Source organism: Balaenoptera acutorostrata, chromosome 1, assembly GCF_949987535.1.
Source record: "Balaenoptera acutorostrata chromosome 1, mBalAcu1.1, whole genome shotgun sequence".
Lineage (NCBI taxonomy): Eukaryota > Metazoa > Chordata > Mammalia > Artiodactyla > Balaenopteridae > Balaenoptera > Balaenoptera acutorostrata.
The window spans coordinates 109896736-109915507 of NC_080064.1; the positions used below are offsets into that span (position 1 = coordinate 109896736).

At 37.9% G+C, this 18772-nt stretch overlaps 1 protein-coding gene and 1 non-coding gene across 5 annotated transcripts in view; one reads left to right on the forward strand and one right to left on the reverse strand.

Moving 5' to 3' along the window:
* The window catches only part of ARNT (aryl hydrocarbon receptor nuclear translocator), a 65106-nt gene extending 46556 nt beyond the window's left edge, over positions 1-18550 (reverse strand). For all 4 annotated transcript variants that reach the window (XM_007178008.2, XM_007178007.3, XM_007178006.2 and 1 more), the window contains exon 1: positions 18394-18550. In XM_007178008.2, coding sequence (XP_007178070.2) covers positions 18394-18418 — 25 coding nt within the window. In that variant the 5' untranslated portion in view covers positions 18419-18550. The remainder of the gene's footprint in view (positions 1-18393) is intronic.
* Positions 3485-3557, forward strand: TRNAR-CCU (transfer RNA arginine (anticodon CCU)). The gene has a single exon. It is a non-coding gene; the product is annotated as a tRNA-Arg (tRNA).
* Positions 18551-18772: the final 222 nt, after the last annotated feature.

Consider the following 18772-nt stretch of genomic DNA (forward strand, 5'->3'; position numbering starts at 1 on the left):
ACATTTTACCAAAGAAGATACACAAATGGTAAATAAGCATATGAAAAGATGTTCAACATCATTAGCCAAGAGGGAAATGCAAATTAAAGCCACAATAAGATGCACTACATACCTATCATAATGGCTAAAAAATAATAATAATAAATACCAAATGCTGGGAAGGATACAGAAAAAGATCACTTATACACTGCTGGTAAGAATATAATATAGTGCAGCCACTTCGGGAAACAGTACGGGAGTTTCTTTAAAAACTAAACATGCAATTAACATACAATCCAGCACTGCACTTGTGGGTATATATCCCAGAAAAATGAAGACTTACATTTATACAAAAACCTGTACACAAATATTTAAAGTGCTTTTATTTGTAATAGCCAAAAACTGGAGAAAAAATCCAGATGTCCTTCAACAAGTAAATGGTTAAACTGATATATATACCCCTACTCAGCAACAAAAAGAAGTGAACTACTGATACACATAACCTGGATGAATCTCCAGAGTATCACGGTGAATGAAAAAAGCCAACTGCAAAAGGCTACACACTCTACAATTCCATTTGTAGAACATTCTTGAAATAACAAAATTATAGAAACAGAGAACAGGTTAGTAGCTGCTGGGGATTAAGGAGAGGGTGGAAGTATGAGGAACATGGGTGTTGCTTTAAAAGGGCACCACAAGGGACCCTTGCAATGACAGAAATATTCTGTATCTTGACTGTACCAATGTCAATATCCTGGTCATGATATTACATTATAGTTTTGCAAGGTACAACCACTGGGGGAAACTGGGCTAAGGGTAGGGGATCTCTGTATTATTTCTCATAATTGAATATGAATATAAAATCATCTCAAAAGAAAGTTTAATTTAAAAGTTTTAAAAACCTTTTAATGTCATATACTTCATCCTCCTTTTGAACTTTAAAATCTATATAAAGTTCTAACAACAAAAAAACGCTTGAGGTTAATTCAATTACATTAAATTTATATAATAATTTTGAGGGGCCAGTAGCATGATATTGCATTTCATCATCCAGGAATATTATTCAGACATTTCCTAATGTCCTTTAATAAAATTTTACAGTTTTCTTCACGTCTTACATCTTTCTTGTTATATTATTTTTAGGTATTTTATAGCTCTTAATACTATTGTGAATGAAATCTTTTCCATTTCAACTTCTAACTGGTTATTGCTAGAATAAGAGAAAGCTATTGACTTCAGTGTGTTTATATTGTACTCAAATAACTTTACTAAATTACCTTATCTAAAAGCATTTAGTTTATTGGACTTTATTTATTTATTTATTTATTTATTTTTGGCTGCATTGGGTCTTCATTGCACACGGGCTTTCTCTAGTTGTGTCCAGCGGGGGCTACTCTTCATTGCGGTGTGTGGGCTTCTCATTGCAGTGGCTTCTCTTGTTGCGGAGCATGGGCTCTAGGCGTGCGGGCTTCAGTAGTTGTGGCACATGGGCTCAGTAGTTGTGGCTCGCAGGCTCTAGAGCGCAGGCTCAGTAGTTGTGGTGCACAGGCTTAGTTGCTCCGCGGCATGTGGGATCTCCCCAGACCAGGGCTCGAACCCGTGTCCCCTGCACTGGCAGGTGGATTCTTAACCACTGTGCCACCAGGGAAGTCCCTATTGGACTTTCTTAATATACAATCACATTATCTGCAAGGAATGATTATTTTACCTTTCTTTACTCAATATTTACACTAGTATTTAGTTTCCTTCTCTTACTGCATTATTGCAAGGGTTCTTAATCTGTGGGTCAAGGGATAAAATCCACTGGGAAACTTGGATGAAGAACAATTTTCTTTCTTTACTTTCATTAATCTCTAACTGAAATTTAGCATTTCCTTCAATCATGAAAGTACAGTAAAACACAGTAGTTTTAGCAGTATCTGCGATTTTGTCATCAATAAAATCAGATATCACATGATGGTTATTATGGATATCTAGAATTACTGCTACATTCAATACTACTTTGAGAATATGGCAATTATTAGACTTGTCACTACATCTTATTTACTGTGTTAATAAAGAAAAAACATTAATTTTTGTATTACAAATTTGTAATTTTTTATATTTTGATAACTATATTTTTAATAGAATTGATTTTTCATAATACTATGTAGTGTTATTTACACTCTGAACAACATTCTATGGGTTCAACAGGGAGAGCAAGCTGCATGCCAGGGTGATCTGGGGGCCTAGGGACCTGCCCCACCAGCTCACCAGAGTTTCCTCCCATGTGCAAGTCTTTCTGCCCCTCACCAGGGTCTCCAACTTGGCCCAGACCAGAGGAGGTTTTTATTTAGTCATGGATGCAACACAAAAAGTGTGATAAGAACTTTTGAAGCCTCGAAGCAAAAGTGTTACTCCTTGCCTTTACAGTGAGTGCATGGATAATCAGTGATAATAATAACTTATTTTTTTCTAAGCCCTCACTGTGTGCCAGGCACTGTGCTGGGCAACTTGTGTGCCTCTCATTTATTCCCACAATGACCCAATGAGGTTGAAGAAGGGTTCAACAGATGTCACCAGTCATAGGGGTCCACATGATACAAAAGGTTAAGAATCTCTTTATTTATTCACTTTTTTTTTTTTGGCCACGCCATGCAGCTTGTGGGATCTTAGTTCCCTGACCAGGGATTGAACCCAGGCCCACAGCAGTGACAGCAAAGCACCAAGTCTTAACCACTGGACCGCCCAGGAATTCCCATATTCTGATTTAATAGTCTTTTTTTAAAAAAATCAGGAATGGATTTTTTAAAATCAGAAACAACTGTTTTTATAAAGCATTTATTGATACAATCATTTTTCCCCCTTTAGTTTGTTAATGACACAAAGTATATAGGTTTTCTCAGGGTGACCGATCCTTGAGTTCCTGGAATAAATCTTGCTCAATAAATTGTAGTGGGCTGAAGAGTGTAAAAATGCATGTCCACAGAGACTCAGAATGTGACCTTACTTGGAAATAGGGTCTCTGAAGATATAATTAGTGAAGACGGAGATCTTAGGATGGGCTCTAAATCCAATGACTGCTGTTTTTATAAAGCAATGAGACAGACATTTGGATACAGAGACTGGAGTGATGTGTCTACAAGCTAAAAAAGAGGGAACCTAACCAGCCAATATCTTCATTTCGGACGTTGAGTCTCCAGAGTTGCAAGAGAATAAATTTCTGTTGTTTTAAGCCCTCTAGTTTGTGGTAATTTGTCACTACAGGCCTAAGGACCTAATATAATAATGATGTATGATTCTTTTAACATACTCTGGATTTAACTTACTAAGATTAGCTCCTTTTAAATGGAAGAGGAACTTAGTGTGATGTTAAGTGTAGCACAGTTAAGGAGTATTCTTAGTGCACCGAATTGAAGCACCTTCTATTAAAATCATAACTTGACAGAAATTACAGAAAAATAGTAAATATTTTAGTCAGTCAACACAGTCTCCCAAATTTATAGAAAAGCTACTTCTTGGGACTTCCCTCATGGTCCAGTGGTGAAGACTCCACACTCCTAATGCAGGGGGCCCAGGTTCGATCCCTGGTCAGGGAACTAGATCCCGCATACCGCACCTAAAGATCCCGCATGCTGCAAAAAAGATCCTGCACATGGCAATGAAGATCCCACGTGCTGCAACTAAGACCCAGCACAGCCAAATAAATAAATAAATAATTTTTTAAAAAGCTACCTCTAAATGTGACTTCCTTTCCTGAAATAGGAGAAATAATATAAAACTAAGTCATTGAAAACATGAATGAGGAAAACAGAAATGATAAACGAAGCATTAAAAGTTGAATAGATAATGAAATGTTCAAAAAGAAATGTTAACAATAATTCATCATATTCCTACCTTGTATAAAATATGAACCACTCTGGATGTGTTTTCTTTTTTTCATAAACCTATTTATTTATTCACTCATTTTTATTTTTGGCTGCGCTGTGTCTTTGCTGCTACACGCGGGCCCTCTCCAGTTGTGGGGAGCGGGGACCACTCTTCCCTGTGGTGCACGGGCCTCTCATTGCTGTGGCCTCTCCCGCTGCGGAGCACCGGCTCTAGGTGCAGGGGCTCAGTAGTTGTGGCTCTCGGGCTCTAGAGCGCAGGCTCAGCAGTCATGGCACACAGGCCCAGCTGCTCCACAGCATGTGGGATCCTCCCAGGCCAGGGATCGAACCCATGTCCCCTGCACCGGCAGGCAGACTCCCAACCACTGTGCCACCAGGGAAGTCCTGGATGTGTTTTTTAATATTTTACTTATTATTCCTAAAACCTACCTCCAAATTATATTTATAATAAACTGCATCTAAACTCAAAATACAAAACCTCTTTTATGCATGTCTTTTGTTCCATGCCCCAGCATTATAACTGCCTTTAATACTGGACAAAGAGAGTACTCAAATACTCACCGTTAAAATGTTGATGCATCACAAAGCTACAGTAATCAAAATAGTGTGACACTGGCATAAACACAGACACATAGACCAACAGAATAGAATACAGAGCCCAGAAATAAACCCTCACATATACGGTCAAACGATTTTCAACAAGGGTGTCACAACCGTTCAATGGGGAAAGGATAATCTTTTCAACAAATGGTGCTGGGAAAACTGGATACCCACATGTTAAAAAAAATGAAGTTGTATCCTTCCTTACATTACCTCATATACAAAAATTAACTCAAAGTGGATCAAAGACCTAAATGTAAGAACGAAAACTATGCAACTCATAGAAGAAAACATAGGGAAAAAGCTTCATGACACTGGATGTGGCAATTTCTTGGATATATCAAAAGCACAAGCAACAAAAGTAAAAAATAGATAAATTGGACTTCATTGAAATTAGAAATTTTGTGCATCAAAGAACACTGTATCAACAAAGTAAAAAGGCAACCCACAGAATGGGAGAAAACAGTTGTGAACCATATATGTTATGAGATTAAAATCCAGAATACATAAAGAACTCCTATGACTCAACAACAACAAAAAAAGACAACCTAATTAAAAAATGGACAAAGGACTTGAACATATGTTTCTCCAAAGAAAATATACAAATGGCCAATAAGCACATGAAAAGATGCCTAACATCACTAATCATTAGAGAAATGCAAATCAAAACTACACTGAGATATCACCTCGCACCCATTAGGATGGCCACCATGAAAAAGAAAAAAAATAATAATATGTGTTAACAAGGATGTGAGGGAATTGAAACTCTTGTACACTTTTGGTAGGAATGTAAAAGCTGCAGCCACTATTGAGAATAGTATGGAAATTCCTCAAAAAATTAAAACTAGAATGAATATATAATCCAGCAATTCCACTTCTGGGCATATACTAGAAAGAACTGAAATTTGAAAGCAGGGTCTTGAAGAGACACTTGTACAACACCCATGTTCAAAGCAGCATTAGTCACAATAGCCAAGAGGAAGAAGCAACACAGTGTTGATCAAGATGAATGGATTTTTAAATATGTAGCATATACATCCAATGGAATACTATTCAGCCTTTAAAAAGAAGGAAATTCTGCAACATGCTACAACATGGATGAACCTTGAAAATATTATGCTAAGTGAAATAATCCAGTCACAAAAAGATGACTACTACAGGATTCCACTTATATAAGGTACTTAGAATCGTCAGATTCATAGAGTGTAGAATGGCGGGGTGGGCTGGAGGGACTGGGGAACAAGAAGTAATTGTTTAATAGGTACAGAGTTTTAATTTTCCAAGATGAAAAAGCTCTGGAGGTGGATGGTGGTGACGGCTGCACAACAATGCGACTATACTAATGCCACTGACCTGTACACTTAAAAATAGTTAAAAAGAATATGAAAAAGATGTACATATATAGGTATAACTGAGTCATTCTGCTGTACATCAGTAATTAACACAACACTGTAATTCAGCTATACTTCAATTAAAAATAAATTTTAGGGGCTTCCCTGGTGGCGCAGTGGATAGGAGTCTGCCTGACAATGCGGGGAACATGGGTTCCCTGGTCCTTGGTCCGGGAGGATCCCACATGCCGCAGAGCAACTAAGCCCATGCGCCACAACTACTGAGCCTGCGCTCGAGAGCCCGTGAGCCACAACTACCGAGCTCGTGTGCCTAGAGCCCGGGCTACACAACAGGAGAGGTCACCGCGATGGGAGGCCCGCGCACCACAACCAAGAGTGGCCCCCGCTCACTGCAACTAGAGAAAGCCCGTGTGCAGCAACAAAGACCCAACACAGCCAAAAATAAATAAATAAAATAAAAATTGTTTTTAAATTGTTAATATATAAATAAATTTTTTAAAAGTTAAAAAGGCAAATTTTTATTTATTTATTTATTTTTTGGCTGTGTTGGGCCCTCGTCTCCGCGCGAGGGCCCCCTCCAGTTGCGGCAAGCGGGGGCCACTCCTCACCGCGGTGCACGGGCCTCTCACTGCACGGGCCTCTCACCGTCGCGGCCCCTCCCGCTGCGGAGCACAGGCTCCAGACGCGCAGGCTCAGCAGCCGTGGCTCACGGGCCCGGGCCCAGTCGCTCCGCGGCACGCGGGATCCTCCCAGACCAGGGCTCAAACCTGCGTCCCCTGCATCAGCAGGCAGATTGTCAACCACTGCGCCACCAGGGAAGCCCGCAAATTTTTTTTTTAAATAATTTTTTAAACATCTTTATTGGAGTATAAATTGCTTTACAATGGTGTGTTAGTTTCTGCTTTATAACAAAGTGAATCAGTTATACATATACGTATGTTCCCATATCTCTTCCCTCTTGCATCTCCCTCCCTCCCACCCTCCCTATCCCACCCCTCTAGGTGGTCACAAAGCACGGAGCTGATCTCCCTGTGCTATGCGGCTGCTTCCCACTAGCTATCTATTTTACATTTGGTAGTGTATATATGTCCATGCCACTCTCTCACCCTGTCACATCTTACCCCTCCCCCTCCCCATATCCTCAAGTCCATTCTCTAGTAGGTCTGTGTCTTTATTCCCGTCTTGACACTAGGTTTTTCATGACCTTTTTTTTTTTTCCCCTTAGATTCCATATATATGTGTTAGCATACTGTATTTGTTTTTCTCTTTCTGACTTACTTCACTCTGTATGACAGACTCTAACTCCATCCACCTCACTACAAATACCTCCATTTCATTTCTTTTTATGGCTGAGTAATATTCCATTGTATATATGTGCCACATCTTCTTTATCCATTCATCTGATGATGGACACTTAGGTTGCTTCCATGTCCTGGCTATTGTAAATAGAGCTGCAATGAACATTTTGGTACATGACTCTTTTTGAATTACGGTTTTCTCAGGGTATATGCCCAGTAGTGGGATTGCTGGGTCGTATGGTAGTTCTATTTTTAGTTTTTTAAGGAACCTCCATACTGTTCTCCATAGTGGCTGTATCAATTTACATTCCCACCAACAGTGCAAGAGGGTTCCCTTTTCTCCACACCCTCTCCAGCATTTATTGTTTCTAGATTTTTTGATGATGGCCATTCTGACCGGTGTGAGTTGATAACTCATTGTAGTTTTGATTTGCATTTCTCTAATGATTAATGATGTTGAGCATTCTTTCATGTGTGTGTTGGCAATCTGTATATCTTCTTTGGAGAAATGTCTATTTAGGTCTTCTGCCCATTTTTGGATTGTGTTGTTTGTTTTTTTGTTATTGAGCTGCATAAAAAGGCAAATTTTATGTGTATTTTGCCACAATAAAAAAATTTCAATATATAAAAAAAATTTTTGAGGTGGATCTATATCATTGAGATGGAAAGTTATTCACCATATATGATTATGGAAAAATAAGCTACAGAAAATTATATATAATATAATCCTTTATAAAGTTTATATGCATAACAAAAGCCTGGAAGAATTCATTTCTATTTACTGCATGCCTATTATATGCCAGGCATTGTTGTAGGCCCTAGAGATAAAACAATAAATAAAAGAAACAAAAATCCTAACTTTTTTTTTTACATGTTAGTGGAAGAGAAAGATAAATTGAGAAATGATTAAAATATAAAATGGGTTGATAATATGAAACTGACATTTTATAGGTAAAAAATGGATAGTCATTTCATTTGGTTTGACCTAACAATATGTTATATAGTGATAAATGTGGAGAAAAATAAACTAGGGGAGTCAACTCAGAAATACATAAAGTTTCAAGCAATTTTAGATATTGAGGGAAGACCTCGCTGAAAAGGTTAACATTTAAGGAAAGGTCAGAAGGAGGTAAAGGAACAAACCATGCAGGTATCTGGGAGAAATGCATTCCAGGCAGAGTGCAAAGACCCAGAGGTGAGAGCATGCCTAAGTTCTAGAAATGGTGTGGATGACATCATGGCTAGAATGGAGTGAGCAAATGTTACACAGTAAACTATTAACAGTGGTTATCTATGGGATGGCATTTAGAGACTCCTATATTTGATTTTCTACATATCCATTTCGTTTTCTCTTTTACATTAAACATATATTACTTTTACAATCAGAAAATGCATGATCCCAATTTTTTAAAAAGAAAATTTATGTGCATGTGTCTATGTTTGTGGCATGCGTTGAAAATCTGAGAGAACACAGCTCAAACTCTAAAGTGAGATAAATCTAGATTCCAATCCTTAGGTTACCACTTACTACATATGACCTTGGGCAAATTATTTAATCTCTCAGGGTTTATCTGTAAAATGTAGCTAATAACAGTACCTACCTTTGGGGAAGATTAAATTAGATACTGCATGTGAATAGTGCCTGACACATTGTAAAGTACGCCTTAAATAGTAGCTTTGTAAAAATATATTGACCACCAATTTTTTAACTGGTTTTGCCATTACTAATTTTTACATTACAAAAGTAATATATTAAAATATGGATATACAGAAAATCAGATGTAGACGTCTCTAAAAATACTCAAACAACACAGAAGCAAACAGTCAAAAGTAAAATCCTCCACACATATACCCCAACTTCCCCCATGGGAAACTGCTGTTAACATTTTGATATGAATCCTTCCAGACCTTTTCCTATACACCATATATTACAGGGTTTTAGCAATTTTTACATAACAAAGGAGAGGGACCATATTATATTTATTCTGAAACTTTTATTTTTTTCAATTAACAATGTATCTTGGAAGGTATATCATGTCAATAAACACTGTTAGCTCATTCTTTTTAAGTTACACAGTATTTCATAGTACAAAAGCACACATTTACGACATTTGTTTCAATGAACATCCTTGTATATCTTTTTTTTTTTTTTTTTTTTTTTACATCCTTGTATATCTTTAAGCAAAGATGCCAGTATTACCTACAACTAAAAAATTTCTAAAAATGACTTGCTGGATCTAAAGGAGCACATTTAAAACTGTCCATTACCCTCCAAGAAGGTCATATCAATTAAGAACCTCACCAATGGTATCAAATTATCCATACCTCCAACAGCACTGGACCTTAGCAATCTTCAAATTTTTACTAATTTTCCAGGTATAAAATGATTATCATTGTTGGTTTGATGTGGATTTCTCTATTATTAGTAAGACTGAGTTTACTTTATATGTTATTACTATTAACTTTTTCTAGTTAAATTTTAAATAGCTAATATATGTAACTTCCCTAAGAAAAAAAAAATTTTCCCATAAAAAATAAATTCCATACTTTCAATAATAGGTTTTTATGGGATCTAAAGGTTAGAGAAATTTAGAGAAAAAAAAGATAATTGAGATGGTTTAAATTAAGGTCTGACACAGTCCCTAGCACAGAGAAGGTACTCAACAGGAAGGAAAAACTAAAGGAAATAAAGCCACCAGCCAGCCAGACAGCCAGCCAGGAAGTTTCAGAAAAGTAGGTCAAGCTGGACTTCAGAAAAACTAAAGAAGAGGAAAAAGGCATTCCACATAGACAAAAGAACATGAGCAAATCATAAAGGGAGGTATGAACATAGCTGTGAGGAGCTGTAGGGAAACAGGCCTATAAAGAGCATAGAGTCTGTATTCAGGAGAAAATATAAGATGTCAAATGCTAGCCAAGTGTAAGAAGGCCTTGAATGCCAAGATGAAATCTTAAATCTGATTCAATAAGCAACTGAAAGACAAAATATATTAAGTCAGAGTGACAAGAAGAAAATGTAAATTAAAAGATTAATTTGACAGATTTAAAATTTGAATAGAAGCAGGGAAACTAATTAGACTAATCAAAAATGAGGTGGGGGGTGTAGAAGGCAGGGCAAAAGCTAAAGCTAAAATAAAAAGGATTAATTTGATATCTGTTTAAGCAGCAGATGGATTCCCAGATCCTCTCCCTGTCCCTTCCAGTAGGGAAAATGCCCCTCCACCACCCAGTCAAAAAACTGATTTATTCTCTGGAGAGTGTAAACCAGAGGTCCTCTGGACTGGGGAACACCAGGCAAATTTAAAAGTGAGGTTACGATACTGAAAGCAGGGAAACTAACAGCAGTGTATGCAAAATGGACGTATCCTGTTGTACTGCTTCTTTCCTGTATTCCGCGTTTCCTCTTTCTTGGTTTACTCTCGCCTATTGGCAAAGCTCATCCCCTAGTAAGTTCCTGAGAAAGAGTATAAGGGAGACCTTGGGTATGTGAAAATATCTTTCTTCCACTTCACTAACTGATAGTTTGCCTAGGTATGGAGTTCTAAGTTGGAGATTACTTTCCTTCAGAATTTTGACGGCATTGCTCCATTGTCATCTATCTTCCAGTGTGACTACTGAGAAGCAAAACTAATCTGATTCCTTCTTATTTTTAACTGAGCAATTTTCTTCTCTCTGGAGCTTATAGGATACTCTTTGTATCTGATACTGAAATTTCATAATAATGTGCCTTGAGTGGGTGAGTTTTTCATTCATTGTTCTGGCTCCTTCAATTTGAAAACTCTTGCCTTTTACTTCTGGGACATTTTATTTAATCAAAAGTTAAAAGTTTGGTTAAAAGAAATAAAAATGGATGTCATTGGGGAGAAGGAGCTGAGAGAAGGGGGTAGAGGACTGCTGTTTTTATAATAAATCATGTAAAACTAAGTCATTAAATATATGCATGGGTAATTTTTATTAAAATAATTTTTAACATATATATGTTTAAATAAATCTATTTTAAGAGTCACAGATGTAGAAAACAAACTTATGGTTACCCAGGGGGAAAGGGGGAGAATAGTTTGGGAGATTAGGACATATACACACTACTATATATAAAACAGATAACTAATTAAGAACCTACTGAATAGCACAGGGAACTATACTCAATACTCTGTAATGACTTATATGGGAAAAGAATCTAAAAAAGAGTAGATATACGTATATGTATAACTGATACACTTTGCTGTACAGCAGAAACTAATACAACATTGTAAATCAACTATAATCCAATAAAAATCAATTTTAAAAAATTAATAAATACATCTTTTTTGGTATATATTTTATATTGTTAAAATGTTTTATATGTTTTAATATCCTTATATGTTTAAAAATGCTTTTTAGGGCTTCCCAGGTGGCGCAGTGGTTGAGAATCTGCCTGCTAATGCAGGGGACACGGGTTCGAGCCCTGGCCTGGGAAGATCCCACATGCCGCAGAGCGGCTGGGCCCGTGAGCCACAACTGCTGAGCCTGCGCGTCTGGAGCCTGTGCTCCGCAACGAGAGAGGCCGCAACGGTGAGAGGCCCGCGCATCGCGATGAAGAGTGGCCCCCGCTTGCCACAACTGGAGAAAGCCCTCGCACAGAAACGAAGACCCAACACAGTCAAAATCAATCAATCAATCAATCAATCAAACATACGCATCTGATTCAAGATCCTCAATTAAAAAAAAAAAAAATGCTTTTTTTTTAAATGCAAAAAAAACAAGATGTGATAACAATCAGATAAATACATAAAAGAATCCAAACACATCTAATTGCTTAGCCTGGGGAACTGGAAAAACTGCAATAGTCACAAAAGATACAGAAAAGTTAGGAGGGTCAGCAGATCTGAAGGAAATACTGGTGACCATATATGTAAAAATAACATGTTACACTTATTCCAATAGAGGTTTTTTTAAATAGATGAAAATACAGGAAAAGAAGCTTATGTAAGAAGACAGGAATAAAAATTTTAGAGAGTCTTCAATATATAAAAGATAAATGAAGGGAAGGAGATACAGTAGTTACCAAATAAATGTTTAATTGAGGCAGGTAGGTGGGCAAATAGAAATGAAGGAAGTTGATTGGCTTACTAATTAATTAATCAATTAAGAGTTCCAGTCCCAGGAGTGAGACTAGAAAAGGAGAAGCATAATGAACAGAAAAAGAAAATGAGCAGGCCTAAGGAACAAAGAAGGAAGAGCCAGTGAGAAAGAACAAGCAATGCAGTGTCTCTGAAGCCAAATTCAAGAAGTTCATCAAAACGGGACAATTATGGGATATGAAGAACTAGGAGAAGGATTCCAGTAAAAGTTATTTAAAGAGCTGAAAAACAACTTTGAAGAAAGAATACAAGAAGTTATAGAAAAGATTTTAGGAACTGCAACACTCTTCCAGCAACTTTTTCAGCACCTTGCACTCACTTCTCCATCCAAGCAACTGTGCCATCCTGGCTGTCCGATGAAGTATTTCACCTTCTTCATCTACTAAAAAAGACAATACCCCACCCTCCTCCTCCTCAAAAAGTATCCATTGTGCCACATTTCTGTAGGAAGTGACTTTAAGTCACAATGGAGAAAGTCTTATAACTTAGTAATTAAGAATACTGACTGTGTAAAGACCACAAATAATAAATGTTGGTGAGGATGTGGAAAAATGGGAATCCTCAGACACTGTTAGTGGAAATGTAAAATGGCGTAGCCACTGTGCAAAACAGTATGGAGGTTTCCCAAAAAAGACTAAAAATAAAACTACCATATGACCCAGCAATCCCACTCGGGGGAATTTATCCAAAAAAAAAAAAAAAAACTAATTCGAAAAGATACTTGTACTCCAATGTTCACAGCAGCATTATTTACAATTGCCAAGATATGGAAGCAACCTAAGTGTCCATCAACAGACAAATGGATAAAGAAGATGTAGTACATATATACAATGGAATACTATTCAGCCATAAAAAAGAATGAAATTTTGCCATTTGCAAAAACATGGATGGACTTGGAGGGTATTATGTTAAGTGAAATAAGTCAAACAGAGAAAGACAAACAGTGTATGATATCACTTATATGTGGAATCTAAAAAATAAAACATACTCCTGAATGTAAGAAACAAGAAACAGACTCACAGATATAGAAACAAACTAGTGGTTACTAGTAGGGAGAGGGAAGAGGGGAGGGACAAGATAAGGGTAGGGGATTAAGAGCTACAAACTACTATATAAAAAATAAATAAGCTACAAGGATCTATAGTACAACAAAGGGCATACAGCCAATATTTAATAATAACTATAAATGGAATATAACCTTTAAAATTGTGAATCACTATGTTGTACACCTGAAACATATAATATTGTACATCAACTATATTTTAATTTAAAAAAAGAAAAAAAAACTCCTATAAAAAAAAATGTGACTGTGTAGATGGACTGCCAGCAATCAAAATGTCTCTACCCACCCCCTAAAAAAAACTGTCTCTACCCCCTACTAGCTATGTGACTTCAGACAAACTAATTATTCACTCTGTGCCTTAGTTTCCTCATCTGAAAACAAGAATATTAATATATACCTCATGGGAGTCTTGTAAAGATTAAATGAGGGGACTTCCCTGGTGGTCCAACGATTAAGAATCCACCTTCCAATGCAGGGGACCCAGGTTCGACCCCTGGTCAGGCAACTAAGATCCCACATGCTGCAGGGCAACTAAGTCCGCACGCCACAACTACTGAGCCTCCACACCACAACTAGAGAGTCCACATGCCACAACTACTGAGCCCGTGTGCTCTGGAGTCTGCGCGCCACAACTAAGACCAGACGCAGCTAAAATTTAAAAAATAAATAATTTTTTTTAAAGAAAAAGATTAAATGAGATAAATATATGAATATTAAGTGAGATAATATATTTAGAACAATATCTGGCATATAATTATTGTTAGCTATTATAAATTAATTCATGATGTTAATGGCTTAATTAGTGTTATACTTTCAAAGGTATTTTCATATTAACAGTGCATAAAGATATGAATCTCCAATGCCAGGTTTTACAACATTCATTTATTCAACAAACATTTACTGAACTGTAGTCCTACATACTAGGCACCCCTGAGAGCAGTAGGGTGCTGTTGTGAACAAGGGAGGTAAAGGTCCTATTCTCATGGAACTTAAATTCTAATTAAGTTGTTAAAGTCATAAACTTAGTTTGTCTACTCAACTACAGAGAAAATGTGAAGGGACAAATACAAAACGAAGAAATGATGAAAAGAGATGCAAATTTAGAGAATTTATTTGGAAACTAAGAGATGGTTTCTAACATACAGAATAGCCAACAAAACAGGAAAGTGTAGCCTGGCATGTAGTAAGAACTTAATAGATGTTTAATAAATGTGCCAGTTCCTCTCTCTAGGTTTGTTTTCTTACATGTAAAATGATAGGAGTTATCTTGAATCCAACTCCAACATTCGTTGATGTCTACTTATTGAAATCATCACAGCATATTAGGCAGCATTCTTAAAAACAGATGGCTGTACAGGCAGGGCCTATCATTGGGTGTGGATGATGGGCCCAAATAGACTCCACTGAGCTCAGGCCTTGCAGTTCACAAGAGCTTTAAATGTATTCCTTTACTGTTACATCTAAATAAGATCAGCTATACAACCACAGAGACACTGGATAGCACTGACAGAAATGTCACCCTTGCACCTCTATACAGGACTATACCGCCAGGGAATTAACATTTAAAATAAATATTGTAAATAGCCTGAAGGGAAAAAAAAAAAAGATGGTTCCAAAGACAGTTTCTACAATTAAGGATTCAAATTTTACTAGTTTTGAAACTAAAATGCTCCAAATGTCATAACCTAAGTAAAATCAAGGAAAAAAATGTTTAGTTTCCTTGAGTGTTGCAATTTAGTTTTTTGAAGATCAACCACCACTTGGTACTGTGGAAATCCCTATTGTTACTGCCTTGGAAGAAAGTCATCCATAGCAGACAACCACAAAAGACTTTCACAAAACATCCATGAAACAACGTATTCTCATCTGTTAGTGGATTGTTTGAGTAGAGGAGTAGAGCTGGAATGCAAAAAACTAAAGTGAGAGACCACTATTTCAAAACAACAAGAAAACTAAAGTTCCAAGAATGCAGAAGTATCTACTTCTTAATTTCTAAAAAAACAGAAAAGATTCAGTTTGGTGCCACAATTCGAACAGCATAAAAAGTATATGGATTAAGGTTCTTTTTCAAAAATGTTAATTGTATTTCAATTGCTGAATTAGAAAACTATATTTAAACACTTTTGAAATAGGTTTTTGCAATACAATATAATTTTTAAAGTATCTTGGCATCGTAATTTTATACTGCATAAATTCCTATTTTCCCGTATCTGAAAAAGGTTAAGTAAAGGTAATGGGTAAGAATTCTGCTAATTGATGCTTTAAAAACTATAATTTATGGAAGTAAAAATTGTGTGAAAAAAAAAAAAGTTTTCCTAAGTGTCAGCCTTACAAACCCAAACAAGTGTTCCTTCCTTTGCCTTCTACCCATTCTCTACCCACAATAAATGGTACCTAATACCACAAAAAGAGGTCCCTGGGAAAGAGACCAGAATCAAGGGAGGAGAAAACTGCTCTCCTAAAAATTCATTCACATCTCTGGTTTGAATACTGAATTATAAATCAAACAACTAATCTGTTCCCAAACAGTGCCTTAGCCAATGCATTACAAATCACACATGCAATTTTTTAAATGTTTCTCAAAATTTTTAGTATTCCATAGACAAGAAAGATATAGCCTAAGACTTCATGGACCACCTACCCACTCACTTCTACTTGCCAATGGTAAGTAGAATTAGTGAAAAATAATAGAATATGAAGAATTATCAATTACGCAGAAAAAAGCCACCACCACATTAGAACTATTACTTCAACATAACTCTTAGATTGTGGAGTATAAACCATATCTTACTCTTCTTTTGATACAGCACCATGTTAAGACATAGAGAAAAATGCAAAGGAACCAGGTCCCCTGCAAGACCCTGAAGGGCCACCAACAGTCTCTAAATCAAACTCTAAATACAACCAAAATGATCAAGTATTGTTATTAACACTAAGGATTAACTTAAACGAAGCTTAGAAGAGTTAAATAATTATTACCAAAATTCTTTGCAGACATATGTGAGGACAGAACAAACAAGAACCATAGGGAAACTTAACTAGCAAAATGACAAAGCAGAAAAAACTCAAATCAGTCTGATGTCCCTAGTCCCTAAAATGACTCTAAGGAGAAAAGGTTTGACCATGCAACAAAGAATTCTGACCTGAAAACCATTTACTTTCTTTTCACTGAGCACAGTTCATTTCCACCCTGTGTCCCTACATTTATGGTCCTCATTTCCCAAAATGCAACAGGCTACCAAAACTCCACAATGCAGCTATCATCTCTTCCTTTTGATACAAAGGGGCAAAACGAGAATCGAAGGAGGAAAATGCACTTTCTAATTTAATTATCCTGTGTTGAACTTGGGATCAATAACTTGGAAGAGATGGGAGAATTATCCAACATCAAAAAAGAACCCTAAAAATTGCAGAAGCAGGCTGACAAAGGGCAATAAACAAAGTAACTCTTTCATCATAAGCAAGGATTCTGCACAAATGAATGTTATTTTCTGCTTACAGATTTAAGTTGATATTGATCAGCTAATGAAAATGTGGTCAAGAGATTGTCATTCTGGTTACTGTTGTTTAAAAAACAAAACAAAATAAAGCAACCCCACCCACGCTGCTGGGAAAAAAGCTTCTGACATATGCACTAAACTTGTTCACCCAGGCCACCTCTTAATAAGAGAAATGCTTTGCAACTTGACTAGGGTTATATAAGTATTTTGCAATGTGTTATCAGTTTAAAATCTTGTTTATTTACTCCCTAGTTAACAGGTTATTTTACTTCAAGGTCAGGTCTGCCATAATAATAGCATCTTTCCGATTTTATTCCATCACTCAGCACTTCCTGCAATGCAATTTTAGCCATTAACTTTATCTCCTTTTCCTCTTAAAAAATTTAAAAGATTTAAAAATATGATATTGACATGTGACAAATTAACTTCTTTAAATAGGTCTGTTCCCAGAAACATGGTAGGAAAGACAGTAAATTTCAGTGACTCAATTGTAATAGCAAAAGCTGAGTATTGTAAAATACTACTGCCTTTCAGAGACACGAAAAAAATCCAATTTAAGTTTTAACAAGGGAAGAGCAGTGAATCCTTCCCACTACCATATTTTCAAGTTATTCACCCCCACCTCTCACTTCTTTTTTAAGGCTATCAAAGATAGGGATTTCTGGGAAATAGCCAAGGTCAGCAAAGTAAACTAGGATCCCTAAAATGAAATACTTCCTAGGGAGAAATAACTGTAATGTCCTGGAAAGAGGACTGGGACTAGGAATTTGAAGACCTGATCTGTCTAGACCTGCTGCACTACACCCCGTTCCATCTTTTAGACATTACTGACTAGATTTTTAACGTTCAAGCTCCCACTTTAGAAGAGATGTTCATTGAGAAATAGCATGAACTGAACTTTTCTTCAAGAATGGGAACTGCCTTGACCCACCTAACAAGATTTAAATCTGGGTCCTGGATGCTTGCTGTTGGCAAGATCTATCCTGTAACTCAAACATTACACAAACCTCTGCCTTCAGCAGCTAATGACACTAGAGGCACCTCTTAATACATAAACGCAAGTTTCAAAGGATAGCCCTCGGTAGGGAGGGAGGAGGTACAGCTTTTTTATTTTAAGAAACTGAGTATGAATTCAAAGATTTTTAAAATTTAAAATCTAAACGTTTGGAAGTAACACCTCAGCTAAACAGCAACGTGGTCCTATGAGTCCCAACTACTTTTAAAGTAAAACGAGCCACACTGCCCACAGTTATTCGGCATCAAGCAGGTCCACAGTGGGCAGAAGGCTGAAAGAGGACCACAACGCACACCAGAACGCCGCCACAAGAGTGGAGGCGGGCCAGCCCCGCACGGACAGCTGCTCGAACAGAACTCGGGGCAAGGAATCCCCAACTCCCACCCGCCTGCTCCCTCCCTCCACCTCGGGTCTCCCCTGTTCCCCAGGGGCGGGCCCCTCCCCCAGGTCACTCCCCTCCCCCACCGCCCCGTAGCCACCCCCGCGCGTCCCAGCGCCCTCAGCCGCAACTACGGCCCCTCAGCGCTGGGTCTACCCAGTTGCCAACCCCTTCAGCCCCTCCTCCTTGAGAGGCACCCCAGTCCTCCGTCTCCTCACCAGGGTTAGCAGTAGTCGTCGCCATAGCTGTAGATGCCACCGCCGCCGCACCCCCCCCCAGTGGGAGGAGCCACCGCCAAGGAACCGGGGGGAGGGGGAGGGGAGAGCCACTCCCCAGACGCGGCGCCGTACTGCCGCCAACGCTACCGCGGAATCCAAGATGGCGGCTGCAGCAACCGCCCCCCCGCCCCACCGTCCCCAGCCCCGACGACGGAGAGACCCGCCCCTAGAGGGGGCGGGGTCAGCCCCAAGGCCAGCCTCCTCGGGAAAACTGACCAATGGAATCGCAAATCGACCAGAAGCAGGGCTGGCCACGGAGCCGCCAACCTGTCCAGTGGAGGAGGGAGGGCGAGGAAGAAGTCCAGCTGTCTTTCTAATT